General features: G+C 33.2%; 1 protein-coding gene across 3 annotated transcripts in view; it reads right to left on the bottom strand.

Moving 5' to 3' along the window:
- Positions 1-13,260, bottom strand: part of LOC111511600 (gastric triacylglycerol lipase-like) — a 397,870-nt gene that overhangs the window by 137,341 nt on the left and 247,269 nt on the right. For all 3 annotated transcript variants that reach the window (XM_074170078.1, XM_074170077.1, XM_074170076.1), the window contains exon 4: positions 7,814-8,057. In XM_074170078.1, coding sequence (XP_074026179.1) covers positions 7,814-8,057 — 244 coding nt within the window. The remainder of the gene's footprint in view (positions 1-7,813; positions 8,058-13,260) is intronic.

The following is a 13,260-nucleotide window of genomic DNA, read 5'->3' as shown; positions in this document are numbered from 1 at the left end:
CACATGTTTCTATCCGTACTCTTGCAGAAGAAGTCGGTGTAAGTAAATCTAATGTACAGAGAATTCTGAAAGAAAATAAATACCACCCATTCAAAATTCAGTTGGTACAAGGTTTGAAACCCACGGACTTTGAACGACGACTTGAATTCATTGCTTGTATTCAGGTAATATTACATGAAAGTCCTAACATATTCAGTCAAATTTTGTGGAGCGATGAATCGCGATTCCACAATAATGGAGTTGTGAATCGAATCGACATAACAGTCACTATTGGTCTCAAGAAAATCCCCACTGGGTCCGCGAAAGTAATTTTCAAACTACTTGGGATATTAATGTATGGTGTGGATTGTTCAATGGCCGCATCATAGGACCTTACTTTTTCAATGAAAATCTCAATGGATTGCGATATTTACATTTTCTAGAAAATGATTTGATCCAGTTGATGGAAGATATTCCCATAGCAGAACGACAAGGAATTTGGTGGCAACAAGATGGTGCTCCTCCTCACAATTCACAGGTTGTTACTGAATATTTGGATAGAACGTACCCAAATAGATGGATTGGTAATAAGGGTCCAATTCGGTGGCCGGCTCGTTCCCCAGATTTATCACCGCTTGATTTTTTCCTATGGGGTTATTTAAAAGATATTGTTTTCACTACTCCCCCTTTGAATGTGGATGATCTGAAAATGAAAATTCGACTAGCGTGCAGTGATATTACGCCTGATATTATAAGAGCGACTTGTACGAGAGAAGTGATTCGACGTTTCGAAGCCTGTATAATATCTAATGGGCATCACTTTGAACAATTTTTATGACTTATTTCTAGGTACCTACCATTCTTATGAAATGATTTATCAAGTTATATTATTTACATTGTTATTAATTAAAGATTTGTTTTCGAATACACCTCTTTCAATTTCGCAATTGTTTCATATTCAAAATGATTCCTGACTGAATTCCACAACTCAAAATTGAAACCATTACTTCGAACACCCAAAATTTTGACTAATTTTCATGTGATCTGATGCAGAGCGGATAATTGTATGAGATATTTTTAAAAATAATAGTCGTTCTCAAAACTTTACATTTTAAGCAATAACTCAACAACGCCGTAACCGAATTTCAAAAACCAAACATGAAATGATATCAGAATTTAACGTAGCATCTGAATATGTAATGATATACAGGGCGTTCTATTTTAAAAAATGGAATTTTGATGTGCAGCACCTACACCAAACACCCTGTATATTTAAAAATTATATCAAAATATAGCTCTCATCACCTCCTAAAACTGTTGAATGAAACATTTTTGTGTATCTCCTTCAACAAACCAGATATTGCCTGTCACATAAAATGTGGGACACCCGGTATATATATATATATATATATATAATATATATATATATATATATATATATATATATATATATATATATATATATATATACAGGGTCCTGCAACAGTGGCGCGGTGTTCCATATCTCTATATAGGAAGCAGATAGGAATCTTATTTTCTATAATATTACCTTATTGCTCGAGCTCGACAAAATAAAAATATTGGCGGTCACACAGGGTGTTCGATTTTTTCTGGGCGGATCCCAACTGTGTCTTTTTAAATGGCAACCTATATTTTTTATCGCTTTTTCGGTTTCTTCATAGAAAATGAAATAAACTTTATGTATATCTGCACTTCGAAAATATTGACGGTTTTCGAGATATCTAGCATGACAGGTTTTTTTTTCCAATATTCGTCACTCACAATATTTGAAATTATAAAGTGGTGCCAAGTCCAGTTGAAATTTTTTTTGGTCGAATATTCTACATTGGTAACTCTCTCAAACGATATATCTGAAATCGACCTGTGATATACAGGGTATGAAAAACCGCTTGCCAAATATTGTAAATGAAAATTTGCAAAATCTTCCATTTTTCGAAAGAAATGCTCATTTAAGAAAAACTATTGAACTTAGCCATAGGGAATACTTAATATATATATATATATATATATATATATATATATATATATATATATATTCAAAAAGGAGCAAATTTGTGGACAGAACACTCAAAAGATTGAGGCAAACCGCGGACACGTGTTTCTGGCTATTGGCTTCATCAGCACGGTGCAGCAAATTGCAAAGATGGACAACAACTGGTTACCAAAAATGGAAAACTTCACATATGCACGGTTTCACCAACAAGAGCTAACCGCACATTTGTGGTTTCAATTAGAAAACCTAGCATTCCCAAGCATCATCTAACATCACCACGTAGGCAGCTATAGCTACCTGCGTGACTTCCGGGTCCAGGATATAAATACAGAGATAAAGATGTTATTGAGTGTGTATGATATAAATCAAAAGAGGGAAAAACTCAAAAAATTGAGGCAAATCGCGGACACGCGTTTCTGGCTATTGGCAAAATACGGCGAAAATTTTATAAGAACGTAGCAAAAAATGATAAAAGGCGAAAAACGCAAAAATTTAAATAAAATGTTATTGTTATGTTATGTCGAAGGATGAATCTTCGCTGAGGTCTGAACTGATGTTATCTGGTTCACTGTCACTATCTTCTTGCAAGTTGATTTTCATGTTTTCTACTAAGAAATCTAATGTTGGTTTTATTTTCATAACAAACTATTCAAATCGTTTTTTCCACTCAGTTTCAGAAAACGTACTATAAAACTCATCGCATAATCTTTCCACGGTCTTTATGGTAAAATCTACATTTATTTGTGAAACATGTTGCTTTAAAGACGCCCACACTAACTCCATAGGATTTAAGTCAGGGTGGTATGGAGGAAGCCTTAGAACGGTATGCCCGTGGGCGCTTATAATTTCATCAATTTTATACATTTTATATCGCGGTTTATGAATTTTAACTGGACTATACAAATGTATTTTCAGCATATCTTCTGTAAAAAAGGTATATATCGTTGCCTCAGTCATTCCATCATTTCGATCTTTCTATTACATAAAGTAGGAGACTTATTTACCTGCACATTGTGATAGGGAGCATTGTATATCACTAAGACACTCTTTGGTGGTAAATTAGGAATGAGCATCTCTTGTAGCCATTTTATATAATTCGTGAAGTTCATCTCGTTATGATAATCACCTGACTTCGTATTTGATCTAAATTTCAAATAAGTATTTTTCACAAAACCATTTTCACTGCCCGCATTCACTATTATTAGTCTTTGCCCTTTTGATACTGGTTTATGTGAACCTTCACTAGTGTTGTCATTCCAGGTTTTTATGTGGGTATGCGAGGAATGAATATAGGTTTCGTCCATGAAAATTATGGGTCGCCCAAGAGTTGGAACCTTTTTATCAACAGTATAATATATAATAACAAATCTTCGAAGCAATGCTTAATCAAAACCATCTGAGTTAGTTTTAGCTGCGGCTTCCTTTCTTCTCATATTTGGTGTCAAAAAAGCAGCGGCTTCTCCATTCTCAATCGATTTCATTCCCTTTGATTTTTTTTGTACACTGCTTATACTTACGCCAGTTGCCATAGCAGCTCTTTCTTGAACTTTTTTAAAGTCCTTTATAGGTTTATTTTCTGCCGCTTCTCGTTGCATAAAAAAATTACATTGGCTATAACTTCCCTCCTTCGACTTGTCAGCACTTTACGATTCAGGTTTGATTTAAACTCCTTCCTGGTCAAGTTACAACACTCAAATTGTACCCTTTACGCTTCATTTCTGCTAGGACTGTACACTCGATTAACCCGCGATGCTCACTTCACAACAGACAAATTTGACTGGGCTGTGGGTGTTTCCACATATGTCTTCTGCACACAGCTAAGGCGGTCTCAATTAAGATTTTGAAACTTTTTTCTATTATTGACAAACTGTACTGGTTTTAGCATTACCAATAGAAACTGTATTCAACTCTAGATAAGCATCAATCATCATCGAGAATCTCATTGGTGAAACACCTTCGTTGACCCTAGCACTTCTGCGACACTCTGCTTCACATTTCTTTTGTGAATTTAGTGTTTGACTTTTTCTTAGCGTGTTTTCAAGTGACTCGAAGGACCAATGTTGAAAATTCTTGGTGTAATGAACCTGTTTTATACCGTTTTAAATGTAATTTTAATTCATCTTATAAATTCTCAATATTGAATTATCTTAAAAAAAGTGTATAATCTGTCAAAATGAATATCAAACATAAATCATACATATATTCAACACGTATAAAAAACGACCCCGTAGAGTTTTATTCAAATCAAAACGACTTCAATGAAGAATATAGATGATACATGAATTATATCGCCCGTTCCCATGTGAACCGCTGACCATGCTGAAGCAGAATCTCGCGATTCTGGGAAACTGATGTGCAAGCATTCTTATCTCCATGGGAAGAATACTATTGTAATTCAGTTATAATTTTGCTCTCACACTGTTAACATCTATTTTTGTTATTAAAATTAATTTTAAAAAAAGGACTTTGACATCCGAAAGTTATATTTGGCGCAGTCGGTAGGATACTCAAAATTGAACGTATCGAACGTGCAGTTTTCGTTTCAACGATTTATCGGGTATCGAACTTGTTGTTTTGTCTTGTGGAGGTGTTTGTGAAGGAGTGGCTCTTCAAACCTCAAGAAACTCAATCCATCGTGGACCTTTAGCTACCCTCAACAGGCAGATCATCGGGGAATGGAACAGAATCTTCCAGTCTCGCAAGGAAGTCTTTCTGGAAATCAAAAATAAAAGAACCAGTCGTCTACCTTATAAAGGATGCTCAAAGTTCTTACAATTTTAATATTATCTGGAACTCTCGGACTCCAGGAAAATATATCTAAACAAAACCTAAAGAACAATCCAGGACTTATTTCTCTCAAACTTGGAACAGCCAAAGTCGAAACGCACGCATATTCACTTATTCATTATCATGATTTGAATCCAATAATCATGGAGGTAAATAAACTGAAATTCCATTCAAAAAATGTAAGGACACTTGTAGGCGGTCACAAAGACTACTCATGGGACACATCTAACTATTTAAAAATATTAGAATTTTCGGAAAAGGAGGTGACTGATAGACTCAACAATATTTTACCACATCCACTCAGAACAAAGCGCGGTCTTATAAACGGCATTGGATCCATTTTCAAGTCGATCACAGGAAATTTAGATTCCAAGGATGGTGAAAAATATGATCGTGTGATCAAAGAATTACAAGATAATCAAAATAATCTAGTAACGAATATCAAGAAGCAAAACTCACTCTCAATCTCATTAATTGATCAGTTCAATAGTACAGTTCAGCAAGTGAAACATAATGAAAGGCTTTTGGAATCAAAAATTAATCAAATAGCAGAAATTGTTGAAAATCAAACGTATAAAGAAAACTCTATGTTTATCAAAGACATCTTGAATCAGATAATCAATACATTTGAAATCATAAATTCAATTTTGCAGGATGTTGAAAACTCAATACAATTTTCCAGACTGAACATTCTTCATCCTAGTATTATAAAAATAAAAGATTTGTTCAAAGAACTGCAAAAATTGAATAAAATCGTTAAGAAAGACCAACTAACAATAGAAATAAGTGTCGAGAATACTTTGCTTTATGAAAAAATTATCAGCCTCTAAAGCTATATATCAAATTTCAGAATAACCTATATCTTGCATATTCCAATTACCCATTCATCAAATTTCGATTACTATCACCTATTTTCTATTCCGATATTAACTAAGGGTCAGTTTAATGCTGTTATACCTCAAAACAAATATTTGTCAAAAAACGAAAAATTGTATGCATTCTTGAGCGATCCTTGTTTGGAGATCTCCCATCGAACCTATATCTGCCCATCCACCAACATCAGAGAGCTAACAGAAGACAATCCATGCGAAATCCAGCTACTCAATGCCAAGAACACCTCCACTTGTAAGGAGACTGTCATACATTTATCGAGACCAGCCATCAGACAACTAGACAACTCAAACAAATGGGTTGTCCTCCTACCGGCTCAACAAACTACCAAACTCAAGTAACAGAACCAGAACGAAATCGAGAACCTACTACCTGGAAGTTATCTTTTCGACATTCCAATTATATGCCAGTTATCCTGTGGCAACCAAATCATAACCAACGATCACCAAGTTACCAATAGTGAACCAATCATCTTACCAGACTTGGACGAAGGGAAGCCAGAGCCATCCAAATCAATAGGGATCCAACTTGGTGACCTGAACCTAGACGAACTTCATTCAATAAAAACAGTAGTAATGGAAAACGAACCGATTATATCTTTCAAAGACGTAGCACATATCCCAAGTTTTTGGACGATGTTTATCTACTTGGTCCTAGTATCAATTTGTTTGTACCTAGTGCACAAGAAGATTGGCTTCAGAGGGTGCAAAACCAATGGACCATCCGAACCAAGTCAAGATATCGAGATGTCTAGGGTTCAACTTCCTCGCTGACCCTCCTACGTTGAATCTTCGGGGGGAGGAATTATATCGCCCGTTCCCATGTGAACCGCTGACCTTGCTGAAGCAGAATCTCGCGATTCTGGGAAACTGATGTGCAAGCTTTATCTTCATGGGAAGAATACTTTTGTAATTCACACTCTCACACTGTCATCATCTATTTTTGTTAATAAAATTAATTTTTAAAAAAGGACTTTGACATCCGAAAGTTATATTTTATGAATATAAACTGAAAGGATAATGCACAACTTTAAAAATGGAAAATAACTCCAGGATGAAAAGTGTGTACTAACGTATACATCCATATTCATTTAGGTACCTATCAAATTGTGAAAGACCACAAAATCCTTGTTGTTCACTCGAAGATATAATTTTCCGATTTAAAGATATCTCCATATAGTATTCACTTTCAATTATTCTAATGCATTATCTAAATCCGACTCAACTCAACTCACCTATGATTTATTTTCGCTCGAATCAACTGATTCACCTAATTTTGAGAAAAAAAGATGCGAATAACTCGATGTAAGTATATTTTGACTCATGAAAAATGGGAATTGAAACTTCCTACGTTTTTATACCACTAGCATTTGTAACTAACATTTCTGCAGTTTCGTTCTACAAGGACATTTTCAAACGAATACAATAACCTGTAGTAACGTTAGTTACAAATACAAGTGGTATAAAGATAGCAAAGTTCAATTATCATTTTTAATGATGATTTCCTACCAAGTACGAGCAGTAACGACTTCATCCATCAAATTATATTTTGACTCATCGATCACGATTCGGATTCAAAAAGGGGCGCTCTCCTTATGCACAGAAGATTTTTTGCACCAATGATTTTTTGCTTTTTCATGAAGTGAAACTAAATTACGTGAATTTAGTGGAAATAATTGGAGACAAAATTGAGTATATATTACATTAGTCAACTATTTTAGTTTGAGAACAAATAAACTAAAAGTCAACTCACTCTTTACTTATGATGCACTGTTTGGAACCTTTGGTGTAGTAATGAATATTACTGGAGTTTTTTTCCCAACACCAAATCGTTATTTTCAACACCTCGACACGTGTTTCGATCACCAAGTGATCATCTTCAAAGAGGAAGATCACTATCACTCTTTACTATTTTGGAAGTCCCAAATATGAACCATTCAGTGAATGGGAATACTGCGCTGAGACGAAAGAAAAATGTGAATCAACAGATAATAATTTTCAATTCCTATTTTGGTATCTCTCAGTGGGTACTTTCCAAAAATAAAAAAAATGGATATAGCTCTAGATGAAATTATCTGTTGAAACATATAGTTTGTGATAAAATAGCATATAAAACATGATATAGTTTGATTACTGCACATACCTCAAGAATTGGTTGAAATGGTGCCAGAAACTTCACATAAGATTTTATGTTCTTCATATACCCGACTGGAGCATATGAGATAATACCCTTCAGCTTTTCTTTAGCCATATCTGGTCTTGCACTTCCAAAAACATAGCTGGCAGTGCTGCCCAATGAGATTCCCAAATAAATCGGTTTTTGGTTGGTAGTTCGAATGATTAGATCCAAAACGGCAGGAATGTCGTAATAACCCAACTCGTGAAAACTGAAAAAAAAAAATTCATTACCCCACACAGCACTAGATATTCTTGGAATATTCCCTGTATATCATAAAACGAACGTATATATTCCAAATATTCATAGAATATTATTGGAATATATACATACCTTTAGAATATTCATAGAATATGCTTGAATGAATATGGCAGGATTATTCCCGAAAGAATGTGCATAGAATGTCTATAAATGGATTATTCTCCCTTGAATATTCTAAGAATATTGTCGATCGAATATACCATATGGTATATTCTTAGAATATGTCCCCACGGTATATTTTGGAATATTCTATACAATGGAATTTTGAATTATCTTATAATAACGTATTCAAATAATTCAATATTATTGAAAACAAAAATATTTGAAGATCTTAATCGAATGCATAACCTAATGTATATAACCCTGATAGTGTTAACCAGTTTTTGAACTCAACGCAAAGATTCTGGATGAATTGCTCCAACAGCAACTGTTGGAAACGACAAAAAAATTTGAATGGGCCAATAAATGAACCAATTGCATCAATAAATTGGTTAATTCTCATCCTATTTGTCTTTTTGTATTTGAAATTATTTAATTACAAAGCGAAAAATCCTGGAAACAGAGAAATGGGGAAGTAAATAATTGGAGTAAACGTTTCTCATTGGTCAATTGAAGTGTAGCGCGCGACAGTCGAATAAGCTCTGTGAAAGCGGCTGTCCCTTAATGCATGGTACATTTGCGTTTGCGTTAAATTCGACATTTGATTCAACATGGCGGTTGACGTGGCAGGTTCGCGCGTGTAATGCATGATGTGTTGGTGTTATTATCAAAGTATAATTCTGTCACGTTCAGTGTACCATTTATAATTTGGGGTTGTCCAATTTGCAGTACAGCGAATAGTTTGATTTTGGATCTTCAAACAGGAGAGTTGCATCTATTCAGTCTTCAAGAAAAGTAAGTAAAATGCAATAGTATCGATAGTAAACTGAAAACGTAATGATTACTTTTCAACAAGACAATGCAAGTTGCTCTCCAAGTCATAAAATGTTGTAAATGTTCATGAGTAACCTATGCGAAAAATATCTATTTGATTTTTATTCCAGTTTTATTGTGCCACTTTCAAATAGTGATAATGAACGTTAATGTACATTTTGTTCCAGGTATTACTATTGAAACACTGGCTGATGCATTGTTGGACAAATATAAGGAAAACTATTCTGGTGAGCAAAGTTTGAATAACTTTAAGTAAGTGAAATTCATTGACGAACCCATCATACCACTCATTTTAAATACTTCATTTGTGGGTTTATTTTTCTAAGTGAGAAACCTAACCTTACCTATTTCTTGATGTAATATACTTTTTCTTTTTCAATGAAATGATATATTTATTATTTTTCAATTAGTGCTGATGAATTCACAGAGTTGTTAATTTTAGTATATTTTTTAGTATACATTTGTTTGAGAGTAGGAACATCCTAATTTGAATACATTTCTAATATTTGTAATATGACAGTATTCAGGAATATTTTATTCAGTGAATAAATATTTTGAATTAGATTTTTTATTTTTAATATTGGTTGAAACGCCAAATATTTCAGTGTATATTGTTTTTAAAATATATTTGTTTATGAATATAATGTGTTTTATTACTTGTGTGAATCTTGTATCAAAATGCAATATATACATGCCTAATAGCGGTTACTCGTCACATTCTTGGAATATTCCAAATATTCCTAGAATATATTTAAAGAATATTCTATGGTGTTTCTCTATTGTATATTCCTACAATAAACTAAGAATATCCTGAATATTTTATGAATATTCCTCGGGTTCTATTCCTGGAATATTCTTAATAGAATATACCTTAGATATTCTAAGAATATTATAAGATATTCCAAGAATATTCCCAAGGAATATTCTTAAAATATATCAAAGGTTCGCCAGGAGCACTTCCAGGGAATATTCTCCAGAAGATATATATATATATCCATGGCATATTCATAGCATAATACAATATCCTTAAATGTATATTCATGAAATATACCTGGAATATCTATTGCTATGTGGGACACTTCAGAGTGAAGTGAATTTGATATTTTGTCTGAATTGGTGAAACAAATGAGAGAGTTATGAATAAATTTCATTATTTTGTATTCAATGTAATATCTAGTATTACAGTATATCACTCACAACTTTTTTTAAGTAATTGAAGAACTAGATGAGACCATAGTGTCGTATAAAAAACTAACTTCGCTTAGATTTTCATACCACACTATCTTAACTCTATATTATTGATATCATATGCCTTGACATACGGTTAACTTTTTCCAATTTTATTGTTAATAGGTGGCGCGGTGAAAAATCCTTAAGGGCCGTTCAAATATTACGTAACACAATTTTTGAATATTTTTGACCACCCTCCGTCCGTAACGTTTTCCAGCACCCCTCCTCCCCCATGCTAAACGTTATGTAACTCCATTTTTGCCTAAAAGTCACAATTATGTGGAGTGAAGTACTGGCAAGTCGCTTAAATACCTTTGTTATTGTTTTGATCGTGTTCGCGGTAATAATAAATAAAATAAAAGATTTCTAATTTTATGCAATGCCTATATTATTTATTTTATTCATATTGTTATTCAACAATCACATATAAATGAACATTCACTTGAGTAGGTATGTTGAAATAAGCTCAACTAATACACTTTTACTAATAATTTTACATTTAATTACGCCATTTTCTTGGTTTGACCCCGTCTTTACATACATTTTTGACTTCATCACACGATTTCCCATATTTCAACTTGATTTTCACTTGTAAACTTTTAAAATGAAACCACCTATTTATTTCAACCTTTGGCAATGCAATAAGAAACGGAAAGCTAACTGAAATAAAATATCGTTTTTCTTTGAAAAAAAGTAAAATCATCCATAATTCAAATAACGTACATTCCGTATTGAACTGTCACCATTCAAAAAACGTGATCGCTAATGTTTGTTAGCTTTATCGAGAGGGCTGTAATATAAAAAGGACATAGTAAATATATATATATATATATATATATATATATATATATATAAAACATAATAACGGATAAAACAGAATACCTGTGCTATGTGAGAATATTCAATTTGGAAATTTCAATTTTGAAAGAAGTCTTCAACATCAAAATGACAACTTTTTGACATTGAATAATGTGAAATACTTTTTCAAATTTTTTATTATCGTTTATTATGGGGATTTATACTGTGTTTTGTTAGTAAAAAAAAATATAAATCTGAATACATCCTGTAATGTTAACACAGTATAAATCCCCATAATAAACGGTAATAAAAAATTTGAAAAAGTATTTCACATTATTCAATGTCAAAAAGTTGTCATTTTGATGTTGAAGACTTCTTTCAAAATTGAAATTTCCAAATTGAATATTCTCACATAGCACAGGTATTCTGTTATATCCGTTATTATGTTTTATATATATATATATATATATATATATATATATATATATATATATATATATATATATTTATTATGTCATTTTTATATTACAGCCCTCGATGAAGCTAATAAACATTAGCTTCCTGGGTTTATTTAACCATCACTAAGTTATTATTTAATGTATTCTGTGTTTTGAGTTTATCATATCCATTACAGAACATAACATTTGGTCCTATTACAGTCGAATTGGTGGTTATAAAAACTTGGATTGTTTTTTCTTTTCTCGAATCGGTTAGCAGTATAAAAAACGGAAGTAGTCAGGCCTCCAGCGGTGTTGTCAGATTGTTCAGTATATCGGGTATATTTGAATTACGGTCAAATAAATACAGAAAAATATTGAACGGGTTTGGTATGGTCTGAATTTCGGAAGGTGAAATTTGCAATCGAACATCAAGTTTCCATTGGGAATTATTAAAGTCAAAATGGGTACGGTAGCAGATAGGAAATTTAAAATGTTAACAGCGAAAAAAGAGTATCTCTTCTCTATTTTGCAGAAACTGTACGATCTATCAAAATCATTGGGAACGGCCCAAGAAGTTGAAGCTTTCAAAATATCATATTTGACTCTAGATACTACTAGAGAAGCTTTGAATTTGGTATTAGATCAGATCAATGAAGTGCAGTTTGAAATAGATGATGAATTTGTACCAGATTATAAGCTTCATTCAACTATTAATCAATTGTGTTGTCACATTCATATGGCTGCAAAAGGAATTCAAAGACCTCCTGTAGTAATAGCGGCAATATTATAGTAGATAATAGATTACCTCCGTTGCCGAAAATTGAAGTACCTGAATTTTCGGGAAAAATACGGTAGTGGGAAACATTTCATTCGCTCTTCAAGAGTATGATTCACGATAATGCATCTTTGACAGATTTAGACAAAATTCATTATTTAGTGGGAAGTTTACGAGGACCGGCCTCGGGAATTTGTGCGGGATTTTCTATCACCGGCGATAATTATAATATTTTGTACAAGGCTCTGACCGAAAAGTATGAAAATAAACGGATGTTACCAGACAGTTATTTACAACAAATTTTTGATTTCAAGCCGTTGCAAAGTGAATCGGCAAGATTTGACGTAGCGGTCTCGACATTGAAAAAATTGAATTTACCAGATTTGGTAGACTTAATGTTGTTGTATCAGGCTTTAGCTAAGTTAGATCATAATTCTGTAAGGGGTTTTGAAATGAAACAAAAGAGTTTCAAAATTCCAACTTATGAAGATTTCATAAAATTCATACAAAATCAGGCAAAAATATTACGTCGGGATAAAACAACATCGGTGTTGAATGATAATAATAAGCCGATAAAGACAATCAAAACGTTTGTGGTAAATCAACGGAAAAAAGAAGTAATGACATGCGTTTTCTGTCAGAAAACAGGTCATCACTTGGGTAGATGTGATAAATTCAAGTCTTTGTCACCGGGACAAAGATATGAAGCGGTTATGGACAATGGCTGGTGCTACAATTGTTTGTCAAACAAGCACCCAGTAAAAAATTGTCCTAACGAGCGGTTGTGTGTGGAGTATTCCCAAAAACATCACATTTCACTTCATTTGGAAAAACCAAATTCAGTTAGTGGATCGAATGGGGATGCGGCCTCAGGATCAAACATTAAGAGGAGGGAAACGGTTAGTAATGATACATCAACGGTTGATGTGCATTTATGTTCAGAACCTAATGCGGTTTATTTGAAGGATGATTCCAAC

The sequence above is a fragment of the Leptinotarsa decemlineata genome, unplaced genomic scaffold (assembly GCF_025532065.1).
Source record: "Leptinotarsa decemlineata unplaced genomic scaffold, Ldec_3_MD MMD2_P_RNA_scaffold_6, whole genome shotgun sequence".
Classification (NCBI taxonomy): domain Eukaryota; kingdom Metazoa; phylum Arthropoda; class Insecta; order Coleoptera; family Chrysomelidae; genus Leptinotarsa; species Leptinotarsa decemlineata.
The sequence above is the reverse complement of the archived record's forward strand: the minus strand, read 5'-3'. Positions and strand labels throughout refer to the sequence as shown.